The sequence below is a fragment of the Pteropus medius genome, unplaced genomic scaffold (genome assembly GCF_902729225.1).
Source record: "Pteropus medius unplaced genomic scaffold, Ma_sr-lr_union100, whole genome shotgun sequence".
Lineage (NCBI taxonomy): Eukaryota > Metazoa > Chordata > Mammalia > Chiroptera > Pteropodidae > Pteropus > Pteropus medius.
In genome coordinates, this window is record NW_024351729.1 from 2,079,831 (window position 1) to 2,107,118 (window position 27,288).

The 27,288-nt window shown below is 38.6% G+C and overlaps 1 protein-coding gene across 1 annotated transcript in view; it reads right to left on the minus strand.

The window, feature by feature from the left end:
• Positions 1–17,543, minus strand: part of NEMP2 (nuclear envelope integral membrane protein 2) — a 69,520-nt gene extending 51,977 nt beyond the window's left edge. The window contains exon 1 of the mRNA XM_039844274.1: positions 17,525–17,543. Within this exon, the coding sequence (XP_039700208.1) occupies positions 17,525–17,528 (4 nt within the window). The 5' untranslated portion in view covers positions 17,529–17,543. The remainder of the gene's footprint in view (positions 1–17,524) is intronic.
• Positions 17,544–27,288: the final 9,745 nt, after the last annotated feature.

Genomic DNA, 27,288 nt, shown 5'->3' on the forward strand with positions numbered 1-27,288 from the left:
CTTGTTCTCATGAAGCTTACCTGCAGCAAATGTTTTATTCAGCAGTTACAAAATTATGCATAATTCAGTGGGCTAGGAACTGCAAGGGATATCATATAGAAATGAGAGGACCCCTGGCCTTGAGATTATGTGAGAGAGTACAGACTGTGTTTGGGAATCAGCGAGTTCCATTAGGGGGAAAATGGAAGACAGAGTTGAAAAGGATATAAAACTCAAATTGGTGGATTCTTGAATATGTTAGGACTTTATTCTTTGGAAAGCAGGGACTCACTAATTTTTTTCTAGTTAATGTGAAAAGAAAGTGATCAAAGCTGTTTTTGGCTATTTATTCACATATATATTTTTGTGTCTCATTGATATGATCCTTTTTTTTAGACGGTAAATTTTCAGTGAACAAAAACAAATCTATCTTGCTTGTTTAATGTCCAATGCAATGTGGTAGGCTATGCTTAATATTTAGTTCATGTAAACAGCAGCTGTTATTAAAAATTCATGTGTTCTTAGTATGGAAAGGAAAAAGGACCCCCATTGTTCTTAATATTTATTTAGCTAAACTACCATCTGCCTCACGAAGGAAAAATAAAAAACCCAGGCAACTTTTAGATCCTAGTGAAGTTATCATGGAGCATGGAAATACTATAAGCTGATTATCTTCTGTACTTAATTGATTCAGCATTTTCCCCAAGGTTATATCTGTAGGTAGACTCCAGGGGATTAGCATATATTTAAATTACCTAAGGTTCTGGTTAAACAATCTTATTCCCCTCTTTCACTGACCTTTATATCTTCTGTGGGGTCTCCTGGCCCTGAGTAACTTGTAATAAAGGATAGGATGTGAGGCATGCCACCTCAAGCACCATATTGTCAGAGCATTTGAAGAAAGGACTGGAAAATTTGCAACAGAGTTAGGGGAAAGAAGGAGCAATCATAGGGCCTGCACTGGTTCTTCCAGGAATTTAAAGAGAGAAAATAAGTTTTTGTAGTTTCCAGAAATAGGACTGACTGCCAGCTTCTTTCTATCCTTCGTCTTAGCTTAGCTGTGGGAGAACAGGCAGGTACATGCAAACTGACTACTTTCCTGCTTGTGACAACTCCAGATTATAAATGTGCAGAATAGGATTGCAGTACCAGCATTCCCAGACCCAGGGAGCAAAGTGGGGTGGTCTGGAATGAGGCAAAGGAAAGTCATAAAATAAAATAGCGTTGATAACGAGAAGAAGAGGAAGTAGGGGTAGTAGATACGGTGCTAAGCTGCTATGAGAAGGCAGAGTGAAGGAAAGGATGAGGGCATGAGACAGAGAGCCTTGTGCTGCCTGGGTGTGCGTCTGAGAGATATGTGGGTGTGTTTGCAGAGGAAGTTGTGGGGGCATGTGTGTGTGCAGAATATAAGTTAGGGAGGGGTTTTATTGATGTAGGAGTGGGAGGGTGTGTGCAGTAGGGTGTGGAGTGCGGGAGTGGAGAGAAAAAAAGAGTGCAGAGGGAGGAAGGAATTTATGGAGTGCCAGGAACACCCATTTCACAAAGGAAAATTGCCAGCTGCCAGAGTCAAATCTCCTTTGTGGGAACGTTTCAGCTCCCTATGGTGGATTCTGGCCATAGATCCTAATCCAGGATGTCTGCCAGATGTTTGACCCATGAAGGGAGGGACACAGTTTCTGGATTTTTACCACACCCTGATCCATGCTCTTTCCCAGGGACTGATGTTTTTGCTTATGTATTATAATAGTGTTGGTCACAGAGCAGCATTTCTTGGCAGACAGTCTAATGACGAGAACTGTAAATTATAGTAGAAAGAAATACTTCCTAGTTTTGGTTTCTTCATGTGCTTTTTGATGGCCTTTGCAATCCTACTATAATATTCCTGTGTCTTGGTTCCCAATTGTCCTAGTAACAAGAAAGAATATATTAACCAGCTAAAGAAAATATGGTGTAGAATTAGCAACTGCAATGAATAAATAATAACAAATATTAATGGGTGACAAATTTTAATCTAGTATGAGAAAGAACTACTAATTAAAATTGTTCAAAAGTAGAAAAGATTGATGTAGGAGAAGGTACGTGTCATGTCTTTAGAAGTATTCAAACAGAAAGAAGATGATCAGTTGTTGGGTGTTTGGGGGGAATTCTAGCAGCAAATAAGAGGTGTACTTAATATATCCTGAAGAGTTATGCAGAAACTCTAAGATGCTACAATTCTAGGATTATGCAGTACTTTAAGCAATACAGAATTATTTCAAATATTAAAGTCCTTAGATATGAAATAATCAAGGTATGAAATGATCAACTAACAAAGAACATCTCTGTAATTAGCACTGTTATTGGATAGGCTATATGTATAACATATAAATGCAGAGAGAACTTGAGGCTCAAGTCTCTCATAGCAACCCCAAAATAAACTAAATATAGGAAAGAAAGTTATACTGCGTACCAGGGAGAACTATTCAATAAAAACAGGCTAGAACTCTTATCCATCATTCTTGAATAGCCTGTATTTCTATAAGTGATCCAATTCAACTTAGTGTAGTACTGAAAGAATGCTAGAAGTTTTCTCTTTAGTGATAAAAACTCTGAGTTGTTTATTGACCACCAAGTTCAGATATATACTAGGAGCTTGTTTGAGAGATGGTACAGAAGTCCTCAGAGCTTTCTTAGCTTTCCAAGAACTGTAAATAAGTGTCCTCAAATATTAATGTGTATTTTAATCACCTGAGAGACCTATTAAAATGAAGATTCTGATTTAGCAGGTCTGGGGTGAGGTCTAAGATTCTATATTTCTAAGAGATGCTGAGGATGCTTGTCCATAGGTCACTCAAAGAAGCAAAGTTTTAGATGAAAGTAGTTAAGGAATTCTAGGTACTCACCTATTTTCCTGGGCAAGGGCTCACACTGCATGAATAGATAAGATTCAATACTATCCCTTCCATGGAATCACATAATTAATAGTATAAAAGGAGAGGAGTTTTGAGATGCCATCTAAAAAACATAATTTGGCTCTTTTCACTGGTGTATATGAGGGAACATGAGATCTGTATGAGCTGGGCCGAGGTCTCCTTAGGGTGGTGATATTATGGTACATTAAGTAAATGTCGGGGACTTCTTGGGAATTCCAGACTACACTGTCAAGTAGATGAAGTTTGTTTTAGTCCCCTCCCACCTGCTTGCTTTTCTCTAAGAGAGAATTCTGATCTTTTTTATCAAGATTTTGACCTCAGCTAATTGTCTTCATGTCTCTAAGGAATCAGAAGGTAAAAAATTTTAGCCGTGACCTTTCCCAGGGACCTCTTTAAGACCTCAGATTTTCAAGACACAAAAGGATGAAGCTCCATCAGCAAAATGTCAGACCCTCTGGCAGGTATAAAAGTATATTTTGATAGGAAGGCTTGTTTTAATGGCCTGTCATGGTCTACAGATTGACCCCTGCCCACGATAAAAGGAGTGAGAAGTGGCAGTGTTGGGAAGAGTCCTAAGAAGGGTGTCAGACTCATTCTAATTCATCGGGATTGAAGAATGTATAGGATGAAAGTCTTGGTCCAAAGGAAAGACATTTGAGGACATAAATTAGCTAAGGTTGTTAACCATTCTGTGAGTGGTTACTTATTTATTTTGCATCAGTGAATCAGAAATAATTGGATTCTACCCTGTTTATCAACTCAGAATAGATAGTAACCAATGTTATACACTGTATATTTTAAACTATAATAGAAATGTAAGAATTAGTTGCTCCAACCGTCCACAACTTAGCTCTCCAGTTGTTTCGTCCATCTGAAATACAACTACAAACCAAGAATTATGCAAAAAGTTCCCTGAGTAAGCAAAATAGATATTCAATTCAGAATCTACAGCTCATAGAGCTAAAGGTTTTAGTAGTTATATAATCAACATCTTCCACTTAATGTCAGTAATGCATTACTGAAAATCAGAAGTTCTACACAAAAAAAGCTGAGTGGAAGTCTATTTCTCATTGTTTTAAATGGAAAAAATAATAATGTGTTACATATCCGTCCTAAATCACCAATACATTTCTTAAAAATTAATAAAAACAGTAAAATGTGTATATGTAAGTAACAAACTACATGTTATAATGTAAAATGACTAAACAATGCTTGTTGATCATCAGAAAACTGACATGGTTCTTAACAGCTGCTTTGTATGCTGTGACATTTCTCAGCACCAGCGACGGAGAAACACGCCTTTGTCAACAACGCACACTTTTTAAAGTGGGTGCATATGATTCTGACTTTCTATTACTTATATTTCTTTCCCCACATATTGCTTTTTAAAAAAATGTTCCATTGAGTTTTGAGTATGTAAATATACATTTCCCTATAAAAAATTAGCCAAAAAATTATACACATACATACACACATATATATATTCTATGAAGCTGGGTTTCAAAAATCAAGAGATGTTCTGAGAGAAAAAAAGTTAACTAGGGAGATGTTTTTGGCATATATCTAATATCGCATGCTGGATCCACTGGTATTGGTTCACAAGAGCCAATAGTTAAATTTTCAGGAATTTAGCAAGCTGGTTGATGTCACATTGGTGACTTGCAATCACCCATGGTGGGAATATTTACACTGGTTACTAGAACACCACTGAGTATACCTATCCTGCATTTCATCAAATGTAAGATGTTATTAGTTGTTGGATAGATTATAGTATTATAGTAAGAATATGCTAGACTTATGTCGTAGTAAAAACAACTGCAAACACCCATGGCTGACACAACACAAGTTTATCTCCTGCTGCAGTGAGGGTCACTTGGGGCCTCTGCTCTTAGTCAGGAGCCACGTGCTGATGGAGGCTCCATCACCTCTGTAAGAGGCTACAGGGTTTACTATGGCGAGAGGAAAGTATCTGCATGTCAAGATCTAGTTTTTCTATGCTTTGATCCAGAAATAATATAAGTCACTTTCTATCCACATCCTTCTGGCCAGAACCAGGCACATGGCACAACTGACTTATAAGAGTACTGGGAAGTATGACAGCAGACTGGGTGAGCACTACTGTTCCAGTCACATACACCATTGTTTTATATAAGGAAAGAAATAAACACACTATCAAGCTGTGACTCAAGGCTTTCTTATAATAGAGAATGAATTATCTGGATATTTATTTATTTATTTATTTATTTATTTATTTATTTATTTTTTTTTTTTTTACCTTTTCTTCCTTCTCTCCTCTCCCCTCCCATCTAGCAACCACTAGTCCATTGTCCATGTCCATGAGTCTCTGTTTGTCTTGTTCATTTGTTGCTTTTAGGTTTAGATCCCACATATAAGTGATATCATGTGATTTTCAACTTTTTCTGTCTGGCTTATTTTGCTTAGCATGATTATTTCAAGGTCCATCCATGTTGTTGCAAATGGCAGTATCTCATCTCTTATGGCTGAGTAATATTCCATCGTATATATGTACCACAGCTTCTTTAGCCAATCATATATCGTAGGACACTTCACTTGCTTCCATGTCCTGGCCACTGTGAATAATGCTGCTATGAACATCAATGTGCAAATCTCTTTTCAAATATGGGTTTTCAAGTTTTGGGGGTGAATACCCAGTAGAGGGATTGCTGGATCATATGGTAGATCAATTCTTAGTTTTTCGAGGAAACTCCATACTGTTTTCCATAGCGGCTGTACCAATTTGCAGTCCCACCAGCAGTGTATGAGGGTTCTTTTTTCTCCACATCCTCCCCAACATTTTTTATTACTTGTCCTGTTGATTATGGCCACTCTAACAGGTATGAGATGGTATCTCATAGTGGTTTTGATTTGTATTTCCCTAATAGCTAGCAACGTTGAGTATCTTTTCATATATTTGTTGGCCATTTGTATGGACATTGATTTTTTAAAAATTATTTATCACTCTACGGCATACCAAAGAGGGTAAATTAATCAAAACTAATTGGTTAGAGTAGTCTCTAAAACTTCTGCACATTTAGAGGCTGGTTCTTCTGAATCAATTTTGGATTCAGTCACTGGTATTGGTGGTTTTCTACAGAGTATCAGGCACTATGCCACCAAAAGCATAGGTAAGAGTAATCTGTTATTGTCTCTAAGACTTACTTCTAAACCACTGATACCCATAATGCAAGTTTTAATTTTGGAGCTTTACAGATCCTACTAGAAGGTGTTCATGGAAGGTTTTCAGAAAACAACAGGTTCATACTCCTACCTCAAGTATTCTCTAATGATGTGCTTGTCCAGAGTTTGCAGTTAGTTGCCCAGTCAGGCCCTGACAGGAACACCAAGTCATATATTTTCAGCAAGCTTGTTTTTTAATGGACTAATTTCTTAGAGATATACGCGACTATGTCATGAATGCTGCTTGCTTGAGAGTGATTGTGATAGATTAGAAGATGTGTCCTGATTTCAGAGATCTAAAAAAAATAGAAATCTAAAAAATAAATAAAATAAGTGTGTTTTGGAGTCTATTAAACATCATACTCTCTCAAGGGGTGGCTTGGACTGAAACTCAGCCTGAAAGATTTTTGAAAATCTGATAGTCAGAAGGAGGGAGAAAAGCCCAGTGATTTAAAAGCTATAGACTGTTTTTTGCTCCCTAGAGTGGGTGGCTAGAATTCACCCTCAGGGCAGACTGTTCTTTTATTTTGGGGAAATCATCAGAATGAGTCATTTAGGTGTTTAAACATAAGCAAAGGCCTTCTTCTGAATTGGTGATTTTCAATCAAGGTAACTCTGAGTTGCTAAATGTCTCTGTATTATAACTCAACAACAAATGTCTGTTTTGTAATCTGGAGAAGTGCATCTCTGCGCTGTATTTCCCTTAGATAAATATTAATTTTCATCTAGGTGTGAATTTAGATTTCATTGTGCCTGAAAAGTATCACTTATTCATTTGGCTATTTGTATGCTTCCCTATTCAGAAGCAAAATCTGGAGAGACTGCATGAAAAATGAGCAGGCAAGATTTGCATCTCACGCTAGCAGACAGACCACACGAACAGAACTAGACTTGGTAGGGCTCAACTAGACACAGGCTGTCAATATCTGTGGCCTATGTTAGGTGGAATAATCTAGAATGTATTGATGATGGACTGTCATGATTTGATGTATTATCCTACTGGGAATCACGGGAGGGACCAATTCATGATTCTGCTGCTCTCTCATCTTAGGACAAGGAATAAAATGAATAAATGATGATTTAAAATAAATAAATAATGATTGGAGAAGTAGGCCTTGAACTGGCGGGAGGAGATGTATCATTCCCATCTCTGGCCACGGGCCTGGATACTTTTGCCCCGCTTCTATGGATGGATTGAGCTGGACAGGGATAGGAACTAAACAGGCATATTCTTGTGGAGGATTCAGAATGGGTCTGAGCCTTCTTGGGTTCAAGGGTAATTTTATCTGGTAGCCAAATCCAGCAGCAGTACCCCAGTGTACTTCTTTTTTGTTTTTCCACGACCTTCAGCTAAATTTGTTAAAAGTGCACCCTGGTCTCGGGGGGCTGCAGAGAAGCAAGGGGAGGTCTGTTTTACAACTAAAATGACAAGACACAGAATAGAGCAGGGCACTCTCCTCTGAAGTCAGAGGTGAGAGCAGCATATTAGGAGTGAGAGGGTTTTTTTTTTCTGCAAGCCCACTCACAATAGCAAAAACAGAAGCCAGAAGAACAGGGGAGAAGATCAAAAGTTTTATTTGAAGTAAGCACGAATACTAAAAGAAATGAGAACATTTGGTCTCACGGCTTCCTGGGACCAAGTTGGTTAAATAGTGCCACACACCTCAACTGATGCCCTGGGGTGCTAACTTACAGCCCAGTACAATAATGTGTGTTCGTCATGACAACTCCAAGTTCTCAAGAAAAAGTTAAGTTTGGCAAACTCAGTTTAAGATCACATAAAATTTCATACCACTATTGAGAAAGATTTTTACACAATTTGTTAATATAAGGAAAATACTTATGATACAGTAGCTTATCCCACAGTTATTTGGAAAATTTGGATACTGTGGATGTTTATTTCTCTGAGAAACCTGGTTAGACAGAGATTTGCCTATTCAATTGATGGCACTAGCGCTACAGGACATTTTGAAGACAAACATGGTATTTTCCCTGAAAGCATTTGGAGCTGTTCCCTGTGTGTTTCTAACAATGCTCTAGCAGCTCATATGACTCTAACAAGCATGAATTTATCTAAATCTTTCTTTATCCTATTTATATTTGTGGCTACGCAACATCTTGAGGATAATGAGTTCCATATGTTTACTACCCACTGTATAAAGTAATGCCATCTTTTATTTATCTTTAAACTACTTTCATAGAATTTCAATGGGTGCCCTTGAGTTTTAGCATTCCAGGATTTGAAGATGTTCTCACTCCAGGGCTGCAGCTAGCATGTGCAGGGCTTTATGCAGATAAGAAAAAAGCACTCCAGTTAGGAATGGGTGCTCCCTCCTTCGGACAGATGCAGCCTTGTACCAGGTGCATGGCTCAGAGAACAGAGCACAGCTAGATTTCAGTTGTACCCTGGCCCCTCTCCTTGCCCCCTCCTCACCATGTCCTTGTTCAGGTGCTGCTGCAGGCTACAACTGATACAATGAGATACAGCAGTCCTAGGCCTCATTACATAGGTCCTCCAAAAATTTTACTGATTTTGATAATATCTTCTCTTAGGTATCATCTTCTTAAGGAATCTTGGCCTTCCTGGTTATTCCTAGAGACTATTGACCCTTCTTTGCCTTTCTTGAGATGTGGGGCTCAGGCTAAGAAGCAGTGTAGGCACTTTTGGCCCTCTCCTGAGGACCCCCCACCTCTCCTGAGGACCCTCCACCTCTCTTGAGGACCGCCACGTCTTCTGAGGACCCCTACCCTCATGCCCAGATCTAGAGACACTCGGCAGGCTGGTGGGCTTCGGGGTTGCTACAAAACACAAGCCAGAGGAACAAGTCAATAATGAATTCCACTTTTAGGGTTTCAAATGGGTAATTTAGAGACAATCATCTCATAATCCTAGTTGAGATTTACTTGCCCTGAACTCACTGTTTGCTTGTTGCCTATGCAGAAAATTAATTGAATACTTTTCTAATCATTTTCCAAGCTTGATGAGGTCTTTCTTCATTTTATCTTCATCAGCTCAGAACTGTACCACCTGTACCTGTCACTTTCTAGATTTCATTATTTCTTTTCCAAAAATGTCCTAATCCTAAATCATACAAGAACTAGACATGGTACAAGGACAATATAACCTTAAATAATATAACCTTTTAAGAATACTGAAGATCACGAGTTTATTCCCTCTCTTCTTTAAAAAAAAAAAAAAATTAAGCCTGTTTTCTTTTTAGATACACTCACCTAACACAATGCCTGATACTTGATTGATACTCAATGAAAGAAGGAATGGCTAAATTCCTCTTAAAGTCAGTTTTGGTTTGGTTTCATTTGTTGTTATATAGAAGCAGCCTCTGTTGTAAATATTTGTGGGGCCTCATTCTCCTGGTTCTGCTCAATTAATGTTGGAACTGTAGTGGCATATAGGTTATGTGTTAATACTTCTGGTACTCTGGACACAGCACTTAGTCATCCAGTGAAATCAATTGTTCAACTTTCTCTCATACCAGGTCCTTGTTCCCATATTTAAAATATATCTAGTATTTATAAAACTAAAATTTCAATTTCAATTATATTTATAGATAAAAATGATTATATATTTTTCTTCCTTTTAGCATAGTAGAAGTTTTCTGGGGGAGAAATGTTCTATACCAACTTCAAATAATGGAGCTTTTTATCCTAAGACTTTCTCTTCGATGGAGACTTCTGTATTCAAATTATTTAATTAAGAATTTAAAAAATTACTATAAAAATTTAAACACATAAAAATAGAGTCAAGTAAAAGGAACCCCCAGATACTCATCATCCTGCTTCAAAAATTTTTAACAGCTCTTGAATTTAATCTAGTTTTTGCTTGTTTGTTTGTTTTAACATGACTTCTATTGTCCCTTCTATGCCTGGAATTCTCAGGTTCCTCTTCCTCTTCTGGGGATTTTTATTTTAACTTCTGTGGAAGGTTGAAATTTTATTTATGTAATCATAAGCTCCCAACACCTCTATGTAAATTATCTGCAGAAAGACGTGAGCTGTGGACTCAATTCCTACTCACTGCATGTTTGAGTGCTAGTTCATGTTGTTCATCAATGGATATTTCTTTATGCTAATAAAAATAACTCTCCATGGATCTCTTCTATTTCTACACAGCCCTGTGAGTAGCTCAGTGACTTTCCCTTTGTTCCATTAAAGGGATGTTTGTATAGTGAAGAGACTTGAAAGTAATGGGTAGTGCTTCTCTCTGGAGCAAAGAGCAGGTATATTTATTGACCATTATAAAAAGGTTCTAGCTCCCTGCTCTCAGGATTCTTCTCCTGCATGCGTGGATGTCACTTGATTCTATTCTCATCACCCTGTGGGAATTGGGACTTGAGGAACTGATGTAAAAATGTTGATGCTCTGGCTGTTGCTAGTGCTGTGAGTGATAAACTTCATTATTTCTAACTTAGGAATCTGGGGATTTCTACTAGCATCCATGAAACTATGACAGGCTAACTTACTGGTTTGCAAGCAGGGAAGCAGGATGAATGCCTGGTTCCTCAAAGTTCTTGACAGTTTGGGCAGCGCTTTGTAGACATGGCTTTGTGGAAGATGAAGGATCAGTGCCTCAGGCCACTTAACAGGATTTGAGAGGAGTCCATGGGAATCAGCAGTAAATTGATTAAATTTTATGACCAACTGAGAAATACATGTATTTTGTTTGTGCGTTTGTTTTTTACCTTACTGCCTGGGAATTGGGAAGGTGGTTACAGGCAGAGTATCAGGAAGTAGTTTCAGAGACAGTTGCCTGACCAGTGCCCTGCTTGTTGGCTAACTGTCTGGGTGGGAAATTTCCTCACCAACTGAAGGGTCAATCTCAAATCTGCCCATAGTAACAGCAGGTACTAAATTTCATCCTGAATGGGCAAAATGTTCCATCCTCATCTAAGAAAGTTACAGAGACACATGTCCACAGAGAGCTTGAAAGGAAGGAAATTTGCTACCCCTTTGGGCAAGAACCAGGCTAGTCATTAGAACTATGGCTGGTCTCTTGGGAGATGAGGGGGTGGGGTATGTAATGCTTATTTAGGAAGAATGGCAGCAGCTGGGCTTTCTTACAGCTCAAACCCTCCTACAATCTATAATGCTAACTTTAGATCCATTTGGAGATAACAGTAAAAAAAATTTTTGGCAGTGGATCTTGGCTGCTATAATAGGAGCATTGGCCTTCCTGGGGAGATTTTTCTGAGATAAAAAAAAAAAACTCCTGTGGGAAACCACATTTCAGGCATTGATTAGGATCTAGGCCCTTACTACTCTGGATTGGGTTTAAAATATTGATGAATGAGAATATAATCACTTTCTACCTGCTCCAACCTCAGCCACATTAAGGAGAAACAATTAGAGGTGCCGGCCGAGATTTCCCTACCCTCAAGGAGGATCGAAGGCCATACACATCCATCTCAGAAAAATTCATCCATCTTGAAGTGAATTAAAACTTTTACAGTTCGATTGGATACAGGAGCCCAAGTCCTATCCTACATGGACGTGTGGAAGGAAAAGGCATGCAGACTCGCTAGTGGGTTTGAGCAGGGTTCATAGTGGGGAGAGGAAGCTAGCCTGACTTTGTGGGTGGGGCTCTTTGAGCCAATTCGATGTATTGTTGTTGATGCTTCTACATCTTAATGTCAATAAAAATTGGTGTTTGTCCTTACCTGTCTCATAAGTGCCAAAGAAGATTCTCCCCAACTGAAAAGAGCTGTATGTAGAGAATGCTAATGGGGCACAAACATATTTAGGGATGCCTAAGGAATTTAGGTACTCCTGGAGGAGCACCAAAAACATACTGGAGGCCTTACCATGCCAATGAGACTGATCTTGATCTTCAAGTGCTAGTGGTATGGTGTGCCACCAATCTGTAAAATGGGTTCAGCTATAATCACAATGTCTGGCATAGCTGGTGTTAACGAGAGCAACAACTAAATCTACTTACCAGTATGTGTGTCAGCATTCAGTAAGTGCCTCTACCATCTGGCGTCCAAACTTTCATTATACAGATAATGTCCTGTCAATTGGCAAGTCAACTATTCTGGCTGCAGTATTATCATACCTCTGTTATCAGAGGTGGCTAAGAACCCTGACAAAGTTCAGGGGCCTAATGACCAGGTAAAGTTTCTTGAAACTATGTGGATGGATTCACAACACCCAATTTCTCTGACAGTCAAGGAAAAACTGCTGTCTCTTTGAGCCCCTACCACCAAAAAGGAGGCCCGCATTGGACACTTTGAGTCTTGGAGACAGTATATGCATCACTTAGGATTCTATTTGGTTCTCAACATGGGGTAATGTGCAAAGCAGCATCCTCTGAGTGGGCACAAACAGGCTGCACTGGAAGCTGTCCAGAAAGTTATAACACACTCACTGATTTGTGGACCCATAACTCTAATGACTGTTCTGAGCAACAAGTCTCTGTGACTTATGATTTTGTTGACTGGAGGCAGCTCCCACTTAGAGATACACCTTGGGGTTCTGGATTCATTACATCCCTGATGCAGCCACCAGGAACACTGCTTTTGAAAAGTAGCTATTAGTTTGCTACTGCTCTTATCAAAACTGATTGCCTGACCCATGGAAGCCTTGTGACTCTCTGACGTGATATTTCTATTTTGGAGTAAGTCAACTCATATTCAATGACTAACAAAGGGGATGGTCCCCAAAAGCTTCACTTGTCAATGAAAATGGTACATTCAGGAACACGACAAGCTTGGCCTTAGCAGCATCTGGGCTTTACATGTGAAAATGGCATCTACTCCTTTGGGGAAAACTCTGCCCACCGCCATGCCAAACTGAAGCAACAGCACTGGCTCGACAGAGCCCTTAACTCACAGCAATGTCCTAAATGCCTGGGACCAATTATTCTGTTTAGCTGAATCCTGCTGATCCACTGGGCTGCTATGACTATTCAACTTTAGTGCCGGTGATACAAACTAAAAATAAATGAAGTTAAAAAAAAAAAAAGATAAAAATGAATGAAGTTGTTCCACTCAGTGGGCAGAACTCAAGGCTGTCCTCATAGCAATGTCCTTGAAGAATCTTGTTACATTTTTTACTGACTTGTGCGCTATTGCCAGTGGTCTAGTTATTTGACCTGCCACTTAGAAACTAAAGGCTGGCCGATTGAATACACCCCTTCTTTGGGGCTACAAACTATGGAAATAAATTGTGGCTACTGATAGAACTATCTGGAAAAGCCCATGCTAACAATCCATTTTCTGATGAGACTAACTCATTTCAAGCTACTGATTAAGCCTGTACTGCCCAGATTTCTACTATTCTGCCTGAATCTGTCACTATATTGGACATGGAAACACATCCACCATCATAGACTGGGCACAAAGAAAAGGTGTCTACGTTTCTGATACATGGGCTATTGCTGCCTGCCAGACTTGGGACTCCTGCCAAGAGTTGACCCATTTGTCTTGCAATGAGGGAAGACACATCACATGGGGCACTGCCTGTACCCACTCCTGCCATATTGACTACATTCGAACTTTGATTCCCTCTCAGAGCCATCCAGGGGGCCTGAATGCTGTTGATACTTTTCAGGTTATGGTGTTTCTGTTCCAGTTGGATCAGCCAACTCTGGCCACAACATTGTGGCCCTTGAAACTAATCCATGTCAAGTTTTTGGCTGTCTGGACTATTTGCACTCTGACAATGGTGTGCCTATTATCACAAGCACTCAACAGCAAGGTGTTTGATGAATCTTCCATGCTCCCCGCCATCCATGAGCATCAGGTACTGCGGAGCACATCCTCCTCGATAACTGACTCAATAATATCTCCAACTCTGCCTCCCTCTCCTCCTACTGGTCCACACACCTTAGTAAGACAATTTGCTCACTGAATATAACTCTCTTCCAAGGAGGATCATTTCCTCTCATCTGCTTCTTGGGTAATTATTAGGATATAAGGGGTAGGGAGTTATAGTCCTAATTAGAAAATTTATGACTCTACTCTGACCATTCCCAGGCATTATGCTTTTACTTTTTTCTAAATGGCAACCCCAGACCAGCCTGGTTGATTCATCTACTATTGCTGTGAGTAACAAACTATATTTTGTCTCTCATTTCTTTTAATTTTCTTATTCTTCTACCAGAATACATGAAACTATGGCAGGTTAATTTGTTAGATGGCAAGTCATGCGCAACATCAGATTCTTCATAGTTCTTGACACTAACCCCACAGTGGAAAACAGTATGGATTATAAAACAACAATCACAGTGTAGAGCTCTACAGAAGTGATGCTTGCTTTTTACCTTTCTGTCTAATGGTGTCAAACTGATAGTGACATGCTCTTATGGAATCAGCAAGATTATACTAAGAACACTTTGACAAAAAAAAAAAAAAAGAAATGAGTAGAGTTCAGGCACTATTTGTACCCTTTGTATTACCATGAAGGAGAAGAAACTGTGCATTTTCTTTGCCAGTTGCCACCATATTTATAAAGTCCAGGGTGTGATTACCTATAAGAGAGTGTGCCTCTTAATGACCTTTTCTCAGTGGTGACACAATGCGTACAACAAAGACTCTAATTACAGTAAAGACTGTATGCAATTCAAATCAGGGTTGCCTAATTGAATCTAATATTGTTGCTGATAGCTATGAATATGTTTAAAGAATTTGTTGTGAAAGCATCTCTTATGTTTACTATTGTGATTCAGTCTCCATGTGGTGAGATTATGGTTCAGGAGGTTCCTGATATAGTAGGAATAATGCTAGCTCACACTGTGAATGTGTGTGTGTGTGTGTGTGCACGCGCACATGCATGCATACACACAGGCACACAAGCTGCCTTTCAGAACCTTTTAATGTATTCAAATCCAGGCAGAGTGAAAGAGCTGTTTTTTCATTTACTAAGGGGGATTTCTGAGGTTACCATACAGTACAACCTTAAAAGGCCTTTGTTTATAGTAGTCAGTGTGTGACAGTTCTGACTCGCAGTGCTTCACATGTCCTCACATTCATGTGTCAGCTGTTGCTCATGGAAACCTCATGAGGCTTAGGGGCCTAGAGACTGAAGATAGTTCAAAGACAGACCTGGAACTGGTCATGGGCAACTGGACTATGACACATTACTGCTGTTAGGGAATTGGTGGGTGATTCAATAAACATTTACTGAGTGTCTGCTATCTGTAGGTATTGTACTGAACACTGAAAATACACAGATGCTACAGGGTTTGCCCATGAAAAGCCATCAGTCTAGTGAAGGCAACCATGAATAGCCTGTAAACCAATAATTACTCTACATGTGGATGCATATATAGAGGATATTAAATGGAAATATGGAGGAGGAAATGAATAATCCTGTTTGGGACTAAAAAGGAAAATTGAGAGTGGTTTCAGGTTCACTACTGTGTTTGGGAGTATTGTATAAAACCCTGTATTTTGTGCACCATGAGGCTTAGACTGTTACATAGGTGTAGGCAGAAAGGTGAACTTTGGAGTCACACAGCCTTGGGTTTGAATTTCAGCTCAAACATGAACAACCACATAGTTATGTGACTGAGTAGGGAATTTAACCTCTGTTAAACCTGGTTTCTTTATTGTTAAATAGGAATGATAGTATCACCACACTGAGTCATAAGAATCAAAGGAAATAAGCGATCTAACTGTGCACATAGTAGGTGCTCAATAACTGTTAGTCAGTCGCCCACACCGCCTACCCTTCTCTCCCATCTCCATATTGAGTGATGTAGAAAAGCCAAGTTACCAGTTTTCTGGAATAATCATTTGGTCATTCTTTCAGGAATTCGTGGCAGATTTCAGAGTATTTTGGAATTTGAAAGCCAAGTAATTGAGTGAGTATAGGAAAGGAGAAACTAACAAAAACAACTTAATTTTTATCAGTTGCTTTACATAATTCTCTTTTTTAATCCTTAAAAAAAAAACTCTATAAGGGAGGTAGCGTGTCCCCCATAATGAAGATGATTTTCTAACCTACTATAATATTTAGTGTTACTTAATTCATAGTGTGTGCGTATGTGTGTATGTGACCCTTCATACTTTTGAGATAAGCTTTTCTTTAATTAGTAAGGCACCCAAATTTAGGTAGATAGACCCCCAGTGGATACCAAATCGTATACATGTACAATATACTGTAATAAAAGTCAAATGGTCTTTCTCTCTTGCTCATATATATCTTTTTGTACAGTACTCACTCTTCTTCTTGTGATGACGTGAGATGATAAAATGATACAGTGCCTTATTAAGTTGAGAACTTCCACATTTTCACTCAAAGGAAGCACTTTAGGGCTTCTCTTTGGCATATCTGAATTACCAGCATCAATACTCTTGTGCTTTGGGGTTATCATTAAGTAAAATAAGGGTTACTTGAACACAAATACTGCAATACTGTGACAGTCAATCTGATAACTAAGATGGCTGCTAGGTGACTAAGGATGGGAGTGTTACACAGTGTGGTGACGCTGGACAAAGGGATGAGTCACGGCCTGGCGGGACAGAGCTAGACTGCGTGAGATTTCATCACACTACTTAGAATGGCATGCAATTTAAAACTTATAAATTGTTTATTTCTAGAATTTTCCATCTAATATTTTTGGATCACAGTTCCTTGAAACTGTGGAAAAAGAAACAGCGAATAAGGGGAGAACTACTGTTCTAAGCTTGTTCTCATCTCAAGTGTTTTTCCTCGCTGTTCCTTCTGCTTGAAGTCGTATCTTCACAAAGTTGCCTCCTCTGAATATTCAGGTTTCTTCACTGAGGCCTTCCATGACTACCCCGGCTAAAGCAGCTTTGTCCTCCCAGTGACTATCTGTTAACTACTCAAAACTATATCCTTTATAACATGTGTCATGACTACTATTATTTATTATTTATATGTTTACAGTACACAAGCTCCTAGGAACAGGGACACTGTCCTGTTCACCACTGTCTCCAGAGCTCCTAGCAGGCAGCTATGAACACAGAGCAGGCACTCTGAATATCTGTTAGCTGACAGGTTTGATCTTTATAAAATTGTAAAACTATTTATCTAACAGCTATTAATTAGCACAGGGCCTTGTGCACAGTAGTCATTCAATAAATATTTATTAAATAGAACTAGCTACAGATTCCAGTGAATCAGAGAGACAAGGGGTGCCACTGGTAAAGGCTTTACCTGAATATTTTGTGTTTACTTTTTTCCTGAATATTAAAGAAATACATAAGCTTTATTTAAAAAGTATTTTAAAAAAGTCCTGCCACTGAAAGAAAACCATTGTTAACATCTTGGTAAACATTTATATGGACTCTTCTCCTATATACATGCACTCATACACAATTTTTAAAAACTGGTATCATACCATATATGCAGTTTCAATAGAAAACTTGCCAAGTATACCTGCCAAGACATAATGCTTATTATGAAGTATGGAGACAAACATTAAGATAAATTGAATTCAATACTTTACTTACACATTTCAGGTGGTGATTATAGAAAACACAGAATAAGGTTTACATGGACACATCTGTCAGCAGCCAGACCCACACCCCGAGCCAGGAGCTCTCTGAAAAGGAGAGAAAAAGAAATTCTCTAGAAAAGTCTATCAAGCCTGAGATGCTGCTTATTTTTATTTAGGTCTAACTCGCCTTCCTTACCATAGAAAAGCATTGATTGCTTGTCTTTTCATCTTTTCTAGCAAAAGATGGTGAATATCACTGGGAGAAAACTATCAAGCCATGTATTTTTACCCTTACCATAAATTGTATGTAATGCAAACTCCCATGATTAAACTGTATAGTCAGGGTTATGCTATCAAAATGTCAGGGGTGCTGTCTCTCTGGGAGGTCATGGAAAACAACTTGATTCAGAAATCTGGAATACAAATGTATATGAATATACAAATGGCATTTATAGATCCAAATATACTCATTCGCCCATGAATATATATATATATATATGTATAGTTGGCATCAAGTCATTAAGCATAAAAATGCTGTGGGTGTTTACAACTTTTTTAAAAAGCATTATTTGCATTAAAAAAATATTTTTTAATTTCCATATTGTCTGTGCAACGAATTGTAAAAGTTGGGTTAAACAATAAGTGGGAGAACAAGAAAGCACTGGAAAAAATTTGGAAAAGTATGCATATAAATAGTCTTTTCTGTTTTCAGCCTTTTATACACATATATAAAAAATGCACATTGTATTTCCAGTTCTGACTGTGCTCGGCTCCCCTGTATCAGTTTGGCCAAGTCACTTCCCTGAGCTTTCATTTTTTTAACACCAAAATAAAACAAGAGAGAAATAAACAACAAAAAAGGTGGCACCAGTAGGCCATGTAGCCCACCTAAGCAGTACAGAATGTCCCATCCAGCTCTAGCATTCTATGATTATTTCTTTTTAAAAATATATTAATTGTGTTATTTTGTACAGATTAATTATACGGGCCATTGCTATTTTATCTCTTGCCTCTTTATTTATTTGCTTGTCTGAACGATGTTGGTAGGTAGATTTACTAAATGGTGCCTTATCTGTTTAAAATTGCTTGTGTAGTATCTACCAACATGATTGGCACGTCTAGTATCTGTCAGTTGTACTTTGAGAGCCTCCAATGCTGGCTGAAGTTTTAGTTGACCCAAAACTCTCCTCAAGTGGGTTTACTGTAGGTGATCAATGTTCATAAACGGGGGTGGTAACCTGCCTCGAGAAGACCGTGGTAAAGAATAGTCATTTCAAGCTGTGGCCAGAGAGATAGGGCACTGGACGGGGACACAGAAGTAAGTGTGCTCTATGTTTTCAAGAGAGAAAAGGTACGTGCCATAAGTGATCACTAGTATGTGAAAATAAAATTATGTTGAAGTCTCCTAAATCTTGTGAATGCTCAATAAAGACTCCTTCACTGTCCACAAAACAACTCTCTGGAAAGGAAACATGTTATCTGAAAAGTTCCTGTTGTCTCGAACAAGGGATTGGAGGGTGAAAAGAACCACATCTAACTGAAATGGACGAGATAAAGAATGTCCACGTAAGGTCAGTGTTATGATGTACAGTTAAAATTTTCGGGACAGAAGAACTCATGGAGGTGCCCCATACAGTAGTTGAGAATCCCAGGCTAAGGCATAGCCACAGTTCTAAAACTTTAGAATAAAATAAACAATCCCTGTGATTTTTTACCACAATGCTTCCTTTAGAATTTTCACCTGAAGAGTTGTGGGGTAGAGCAAAGAATAAAAAAAACCCATGCTGAGCTGTCCTCTCATCTAGTTTGAATGTTGAATTTCTTCGCTGGGACTACTGATCTGTAAAGCTACCGGTTTATGTGGGGTTTGAAGGCCTTTTAAAGTTCGAGTGTGGATATATTCTACTTGCATGTCGATACACACACACACACACACACACACACTCCTGCCCTATTTGTATCTCCAGGCCAATGTTTCTTAGTCTCTAAACTATTGCTATTTGGGGCCAGATAACTCTTAACTCTTAGGCTATCCCATGCATTGTGGGACATTTATCAGTACCCCTGTTCTCTACTCACCAGGTGCCAGTGGCACCACTTTTCTCCCCATACCTTTCCCCCCACCCCCAGCTCTGGCTGTGATAACAAAAATGTTTCTAAACATTGCCAAATATCTCAATAACAATAAAAAGTCACTGCTTTACTTGGGGGACAAGATCTTCCTTGGTTGAAAAGTCACTGCTTTACGCTAAGACGAGGACCTTAAGTGATAAGAGAAGACTCAGAGTGAGGATGATGGGCTTTCTCCAGGATTCTGACATTTAATCCCAAAGTTATCCTATTTATGGAAGTTATTCAAAGATGCTTACAAGTTTTTTAGGAAACTGATTTTATTCCAAGCAAATTAATCTTACAAATATTATTTTAAACTGTAACTTATAACTGCTTTTCTAAAGAATGTCAATAGATTCAAGATTTGTCTTGAAGAATGCTATTGATTCATTCATTGTTTTCATAACTCGTGGCACTGCTGGCCTTCCACTTGGAATAGTATCAGCGGTATTTTGCTTACTTCTCCCAAATTTTGCAAATTACTTCGATACACTGGTGAAAATCCATGTTAGTAGGATAAGTTATTTTTTTTAATTGTGATTCTCAAATTAAAGAACCCACTTTGTCTACTAGCTAGAAGAACAACTATTTTTAATCTGAATGTAATTGAGACATAGTTACCTAGATCCATTTTACCATATCACCAAACAGGCTTAAAATATTTTTCTACCAGCAGAACTGTAGTTTGTATATAGCAATGACCTCACTGAATAATCTTAAAGCCAAACTTCATACATTCAGAGTGACTAAGAATTAATATACCTTAATCTGAAACAGGGACATACCTGTTTATATCTTGACTTGTATTTTGCTCCTAAAGGATAGAAAAACACTATCAATGGTGAGGTTTGTTTGTTATTTGTTTACTGATAGTAGCACCCCAAGTCCTCTCCTTCTACAATTCATTTCAACCATCATTTATTAAACACTGACTGTGGGTGAGGATTTGTGCCGATTTTAAGTAGATTTTATTTTCACAGTAAAATGAGATGCATTTCTTTTAAAACTATGCTGTAATGAATCTTTCCTCCATTATTTTGATATTAGTGAAGATTAACTAACAAAAATTATTGGTTTCTCCATCTGTAAATGCAGGATAGAAACCAAGGAATAGGAGAAAAAAATATGTGGGTTTTTATAAAACCAAATGTATATAGCATTATAAGATTAAAATATATGGTGAGAATTCTGTTTCCTATTGCGTTACTACGTGGCATCAAGTAGACAAAAAATCAGAAGCTCTTAGGTTAAACTTTTATTTTCACCTGGATAGACAGCAGGCCCAGAAGAACATCACAGGTGAAACTCTTGAAATATCTACACTTTCTGATGACTTCTGGAAAAAAAAAAATACACTTTTTGGCCAATAAATAATTCACTATATTTTTCAATATTTGCCACTGATTTATTAGTTATATATGTTAACTATCAGTAAATAGTAATAGCATAAATATTTCCAATGCATTTAAATTTTTTAAAATTTTAATTTTAATTCTCCTTTGCTTTTAAATTCTTTTACGTTAGGTGCTGGGCCTCTAATCCAGTGTTGACTTACTTGGCTGTGTAGGAGTGATATAAATTATTCAACTAATATAAGCCAGGTGTTCACAGCTCTTTATGCCTCAGGGACTACACTGGAAGATTTCTAAGAGTGGGTGACTGTGACCTATAAGCAAGCATGACAAAGATGGCATGTGGGCCTATTTTTAGTGTCCCTTGGGAAAGTCGTCTCCACAAACTGACCAAGGTCCTCAAAAATATTCTGCCTCCCAATCCCAGTCACATTCCCTCTCCCCAGTCACCTGGGAAAAAGCTGTATCTGGCAGAAGTCAGATCTATGGCCCATTCCTGCACCAACACGGACAGCTGATAGCAGCACGGTGGCCTTAACACTCTTCCACTGCAGAGAGCCACCCTGCTGCTGCAGCACCGCCTACACCTCTACCTGGTCTGAGTAGGACGAAGCACCTGGAGCCTTACAAAAATCACGTGTCAAAGGTTCATAACCTCAGCTCCGTATGTCACAAGAAACAGCACATTTGCCACTTTAACAGTTATGTAAAAAATATTCTCTTGTTCTTCTGATTCTTTTCTTTTTACGAGGTTGCTAATTCTTGCTTCTGGATTATCCTTTTCAAAGAGGGTGAAGAAATAAATTAAAAACCAACCAGAAGACATTGAGGAAGGAAAAGAGTGTCATTCACTAGAGGAGGGTACACTGGAAGGATTAGCAGCATTAGTTGTGGAATGAGGCTGGTGCTGCCAGAACAGAAATTACTTGTTTGGTGTAGGAATGTGTAGCAGTAATCATGGAGCCAACAGTGGCCAGAATCTTAGCAATGCGTTCCCTAGCTCTGGCAGCCAGTTTTCCTGCCCTTCTGTCACAGATCTAGTGCTTTCCTGTGAAGGCTGCTCAGGAAGGAGCTGATGAAGTATGAACAATTGTTATGGGTTAATTGTGTCCCCCTAAAATTCATATGTTGAAGTCCTAACTCCACAGTATCTCAGACTCTGACCTTATTCAGGTCATTGCAAATGTACTTAGTTAAGATGAGGTCATACTGGAGTAGGGTGGGCCTGTAATCCAACACGACTGATGCCCTTAGAAAAAGGAAAATTTGGACATAGACACACACACACACACACACACACACACACACACACACAACCGCGGTGAAGATTGGAGTTTTGGTGTCATAAGTAAAAGACTATATCTGGAACGATCATCCCCAGCACCTGCAGAGGGAGTAAGGCCCTGTCGATATCTTAATCTCTGGCTTCCAGGCTCCAGAATTGAGAGACAACGGATTTCTATTGTTTAATTCACTGAGTCTGTGCTACTTTGTTATGACAGCCCTACCAAACTAGTCCGACAATGTAGCAATGATGGAGCTGTCCTGATCTTGACTAGAATGTCCTTAGAGGGTTGTTGCTTTGATGGGCTAAGAGGTATGCACAGTCTAATCCAATACCTACAGTGAAACCTGTGTGTTGATAACAGACATACACATGTAAAGACATAAATAAAAATACATTGCAATATGTTCTAAACAATTCCAGGAAAATAATAATTGCTGAAGCTATTTGTTATGGTACTTAACCAAGTGATAAAAACTGTGGTCACTCTTAGGCTTCTTAAATGTCAAAGGATCTGTATCTCCAGCTACCAGAGCAATTCCGGGAGCTGAGCTCTGTAGGTCACCTCCTTCTATCTGTAATTTGGCATAACCAATATTTATTAACCTGACTATATCCAAGAATTCTAAACAATGGCAGTAGAATAAAGCATCAGATACAATCCTGGCCCTTAAGTAGCTTCTTGTATAATAACTAATAAGGCAGAATTCTAGAAGAATTTTTCATTTATTACCCTGGGGAAGATTCTGTCCATTTACACTCAAGAATGTTCAAGACTCTTAGTTACAAATGACAGAAACACAACTCAAGCTGCTTAAACAAACAAACAAACAAACAAACAAACAAACAAACAAATAAAACTCTGGGTCGTTCAAGGGTGAAAATATGACTTAGGTAGTGTATTGGTCAGGGTTCTCCAGAGAAACAGAATTATATCTAAAAAAATACTTTCACTGGCGCTTGACCAAACCACTGGGCACTGCAACCCAGGCAAGCTGACACATAAAGTTAACCACCACAGGCAGAGTGGAATCCAGGAGTGCCCAGAAGTCATCGGGAATCCATCCTTCCTCATCTCCCTTGGTAAAAGTTTGACTGACTCGTCTTTCAGTCCAGGCCCTGTTGAGCTAATTACTGTGGCCAAGGGAATGCAATGCCTCGGCTGGCGCCAAGGATAGGGCTGCTGTATTACAGATGCTGAGCAGGCAACATCGGGAGCTGTTCATTAGAAGGATCCCACCAACCAGGGGTAGGGGAGTGTAGTTTGGAAGGAAAAGAAACTATTTTGTGCAAAGCCGGTCCTCAGGTACTTAAAGGTGGGAAGGAGAAAGGAGAAAGGAGAGACCCTTTGGGAGAAACGAATGGTTCTTGCTGGAACGTGCTATGTGCTCCTGCACTAGAAGTGGCAGTTATGTCAATGGTCACCGGAGCCCATAAGCAACCCATGGGCTTATATCACATGAGCTTGATTTAAACTACCTTTTAATCTCAAAAAGTTTTCCTGCAAAGAAAATTTAGTTTTTCTCATTGATTTAAAGTCAGTAATTTTTTTCCCTTTGAGCACAGAATTGCTTTTAATTATAAATGCATGACATTTAAAATTATTTAAATACAAATATTTTTACACCAAGGGGTGTGGAATGTGGGGTGTGGGATGTGGGGATGGAAGCAATGAATTTTTTCCTGTGCAGAAACCCTGCTGGAAAAATATTTTCCCTTAGTCATCGTTCTGAAAATCATCTCTCTCAGGGATGCTTGTTATTTAAAATTAAATGGAATTGGCATTTGCAAATTTTTTAATAATTTAGCTGGACTTGTTTCAGTGATTACATAATGGTTGCAAATGGGTCAAGGCGCTGTCACGTCGAGGAGCTACTAAATGCTTTCGTGAGTGTGGCCATTGTTCACCTGCCTCTCCCACCCTCGTCTTCTGCTTCCACCCACATGGCTGCTACCCCACTTCCGCACTGGAAGCTCCTCAAGAGACTACTTTTTATTCATCTTACTCCCCAGTGTGGTCTCTAACATACAGTGTACAATGCATCATGTGTGATTGCATGGAACACTGATCTGGAGAGCCAGGCATGTGGGAAGGTAGAGAGTGCTATGATAGTTCAGTGACTTCTCAGCAAACAAAGCTCCTTTAGAACAAAGTCAAAACATTATAACAACAACAGCTTTACAAATTTCTAGATGCACAGCCGCCATCATTGTCAGATGTGTACAACGAAAATCTTACACGCAACTAATGTCTGTCAAATATTGGAAACCAACTCTGGGCAAAATCTAAAGTTATGTTTTCTATATTTCTTCTTTTTATCTTTTTTCTTTTAACCTCGCTTTTTTTTTTTAGCAACCTTCCCAATCATCTTTCCCTTTTCCATGTTCAAATCTCTCCTACCCTTTTCACTCTTCCTCTTATCAAAACAGAAAAAGACCTCATTTTAATCATTTTTACTTATAAATTAATCAACTGATTATAATTTAGGATTAGTGAATTTCATTTGGTTTTCTTCTCTATTATAAAATGAAAGAATGTATCACACTCTGAAAGGTAATCCAGGTATGAATAAGCAGATGTGGACAGTCCTTCTGTCCATCTACAGGTGCCTCCATCCTTCTCTCCCTACCTTTCTTCTTTCTTTCTTGGGGAGTACATGGGAAAGGGGCACAGACAGGGTCACTCTGAAGACCAATCCTAACGGTGCGGCGATTTTAATCCTTTGAGAATGACTAGAGGGGATCAAATGGAAAAGATGGTCATGGTCTTCGTCCTATCCCACCACCTACTTCTGGGACCTGAACAGGGCTTGCAGATCTTGACAATCCATTTCTCTATGGACGGTAAGTCCACCTTTGCCTTACTTTAGGCACTTTAGGCAAACAGTCTCTTCCCTGGCTTCTTTTTCTTTCTTTCGAACACAAGACAGAGTTCTCCTTCAACTTTAACTCAACCCTTTCCATCCATGAGCTTTAACAAAAATAAGCATGTGCCAACTCAATTAGTCTAGCACTATTACGAGTTTGCAAACATCATTGCTAATCTGAATACAACCATGCAAAAATCTGGTTAATATTGTTTCCATTTTACATGTGAGATTCAAAAAGGCTAGGTAACATCCTCAAGGTCACATAACACTAAGTGGCCAAGTCAGGAAGCTTAGGTCTCTCCAATTCCAAAGCTCATGTCAACTGTACCACCCTGCCTTCCAGGCGGATTTTAATGTCATCTGGCAGTCTGGCATTCATTTTTTGAAAAAAATGGATAATATTTTTATTCTGCTGCCTCCCTAACCTGACATTTTGGATCACATTCTCATGCTTCCTATATTATTTTTGCCTCCACCTGAATGTCTCTTGGGCACTTCATATTCCATGTGATCAAAACTAAATGCAACCTACAACCAAGATGACTCTACCTAGCAAAGCTACCATTTAGAATCGCAGGACAGATGAAGAGCTTCCCAGAGAAGAAAAAGAGTTCATCACCACCAAACCAGTATGACAAGAAATGTTAAAGGGACTTCTTTAAGAAGAAGAAAAAAAAGATCAAAAATATGAATAATAAAATGGCAATAATTACATATCTATCAACAATTACTTTAAATGTAAATGAATTAAATGTTCCAATCAAAAGAGAGGGTGGATAAATGGATAAGGAAACAAGACCCTTACATATGCTGCCTATAAGGGACTCACTTCAGATCAAAAGAAACACACAGGCTGAAAGTAATAGAAAAAGATATTTCATAAAATAGAAACAAACAAACAAAAAAGCTGAGTTAGCAATACTAATACCAGACAAAATAGACTTTAAAACAAAGACTATAACAAGAGACAAAGAAGGACCCAGTAATCCCACTTCTGGGTATTTATCCGAAGAAACTCAAAACATTACTTCGAAGGGACATGTGAATCAACGTCTGTTGTAGTATTATTTATGATAGTCAAGGTATGGAGGCAACCTGGGTGTCCATTAACGAATGAATGGATAAAGAAGAGGTGCTACATATATGCAATGGACTATTGACTATAAAAAAGTGAAATCTTGTCATCTGCAACAACATGGATGGATCTACAGGGCTGAGTGGAGTAAGTCAGACAGAGAAAGACAAATGCCATATGATTTCACTCACATGCGGAATCTAAAGAACAAAATAAACGAACAAACAAAACAGAAACAAACTCATGGATATGGAGAACGTCTTGATGGTTGCCAGCTGGGAGGGGGTTGGGATGAAAAAAGGGAAGGGATTAAAAAGTACAAATTGGTAGTTACAAAATAGTCATGGGGATGTAAAGTATAGCATAAGGAATATAGTCAAGAATATTGTAATAACTATGTATGGTATCAGATTAGTACTAGATTTATTGGGATGATCACTTTGTAAGTTATATAAATGTCTAATCACCATGTTGTACACCTGCAACTAATATAATATTGCATGCCAATAGTATTTGAAAAAACTGAAAGCAAACGGCTCCTATGTTTCTAGTCTTTAATTCAATCAAGTTAGGTGCTTAAATTAGAAAACTAGGACCTGAGTTTTCTCTTTTTCTCACTCTCTTTTTTAAAATTCGTCACCAAGTCCTAAACTCTCATTTTCATTTCTAATTGTTCGCTCATTCGAACTTCCATATTGCCATCAAAACAATTTTTTTTCTAAAATACATATTTAATTACGTTACTCTCTTGCTTATAAAGTCATAGGATAAGGTCAGAATTCCTTAGGATGACACAGACAACCCTTTACAATCTGTCCTCATTCCCATCCAACTATTATCTGCCACAACTTGAATCTCTGGCCCATGCCCAGCCCACTAGGTCCTCTGATTCTATGCTTTTGCACTTGCTGAATTGTCATTTTCTTTTTCCATGTGGCCATCCCCTATTCACACAACAAAACCAAGTTCAAATGTCAGTTGCACTGTAAAACCCCCTCTGACTACTCTGGAAAACTTGGTCCCTCTGCACTTACACAGCTGTCAGTACATATCCTGATTATGAGAACACATACTAGTGTGCTG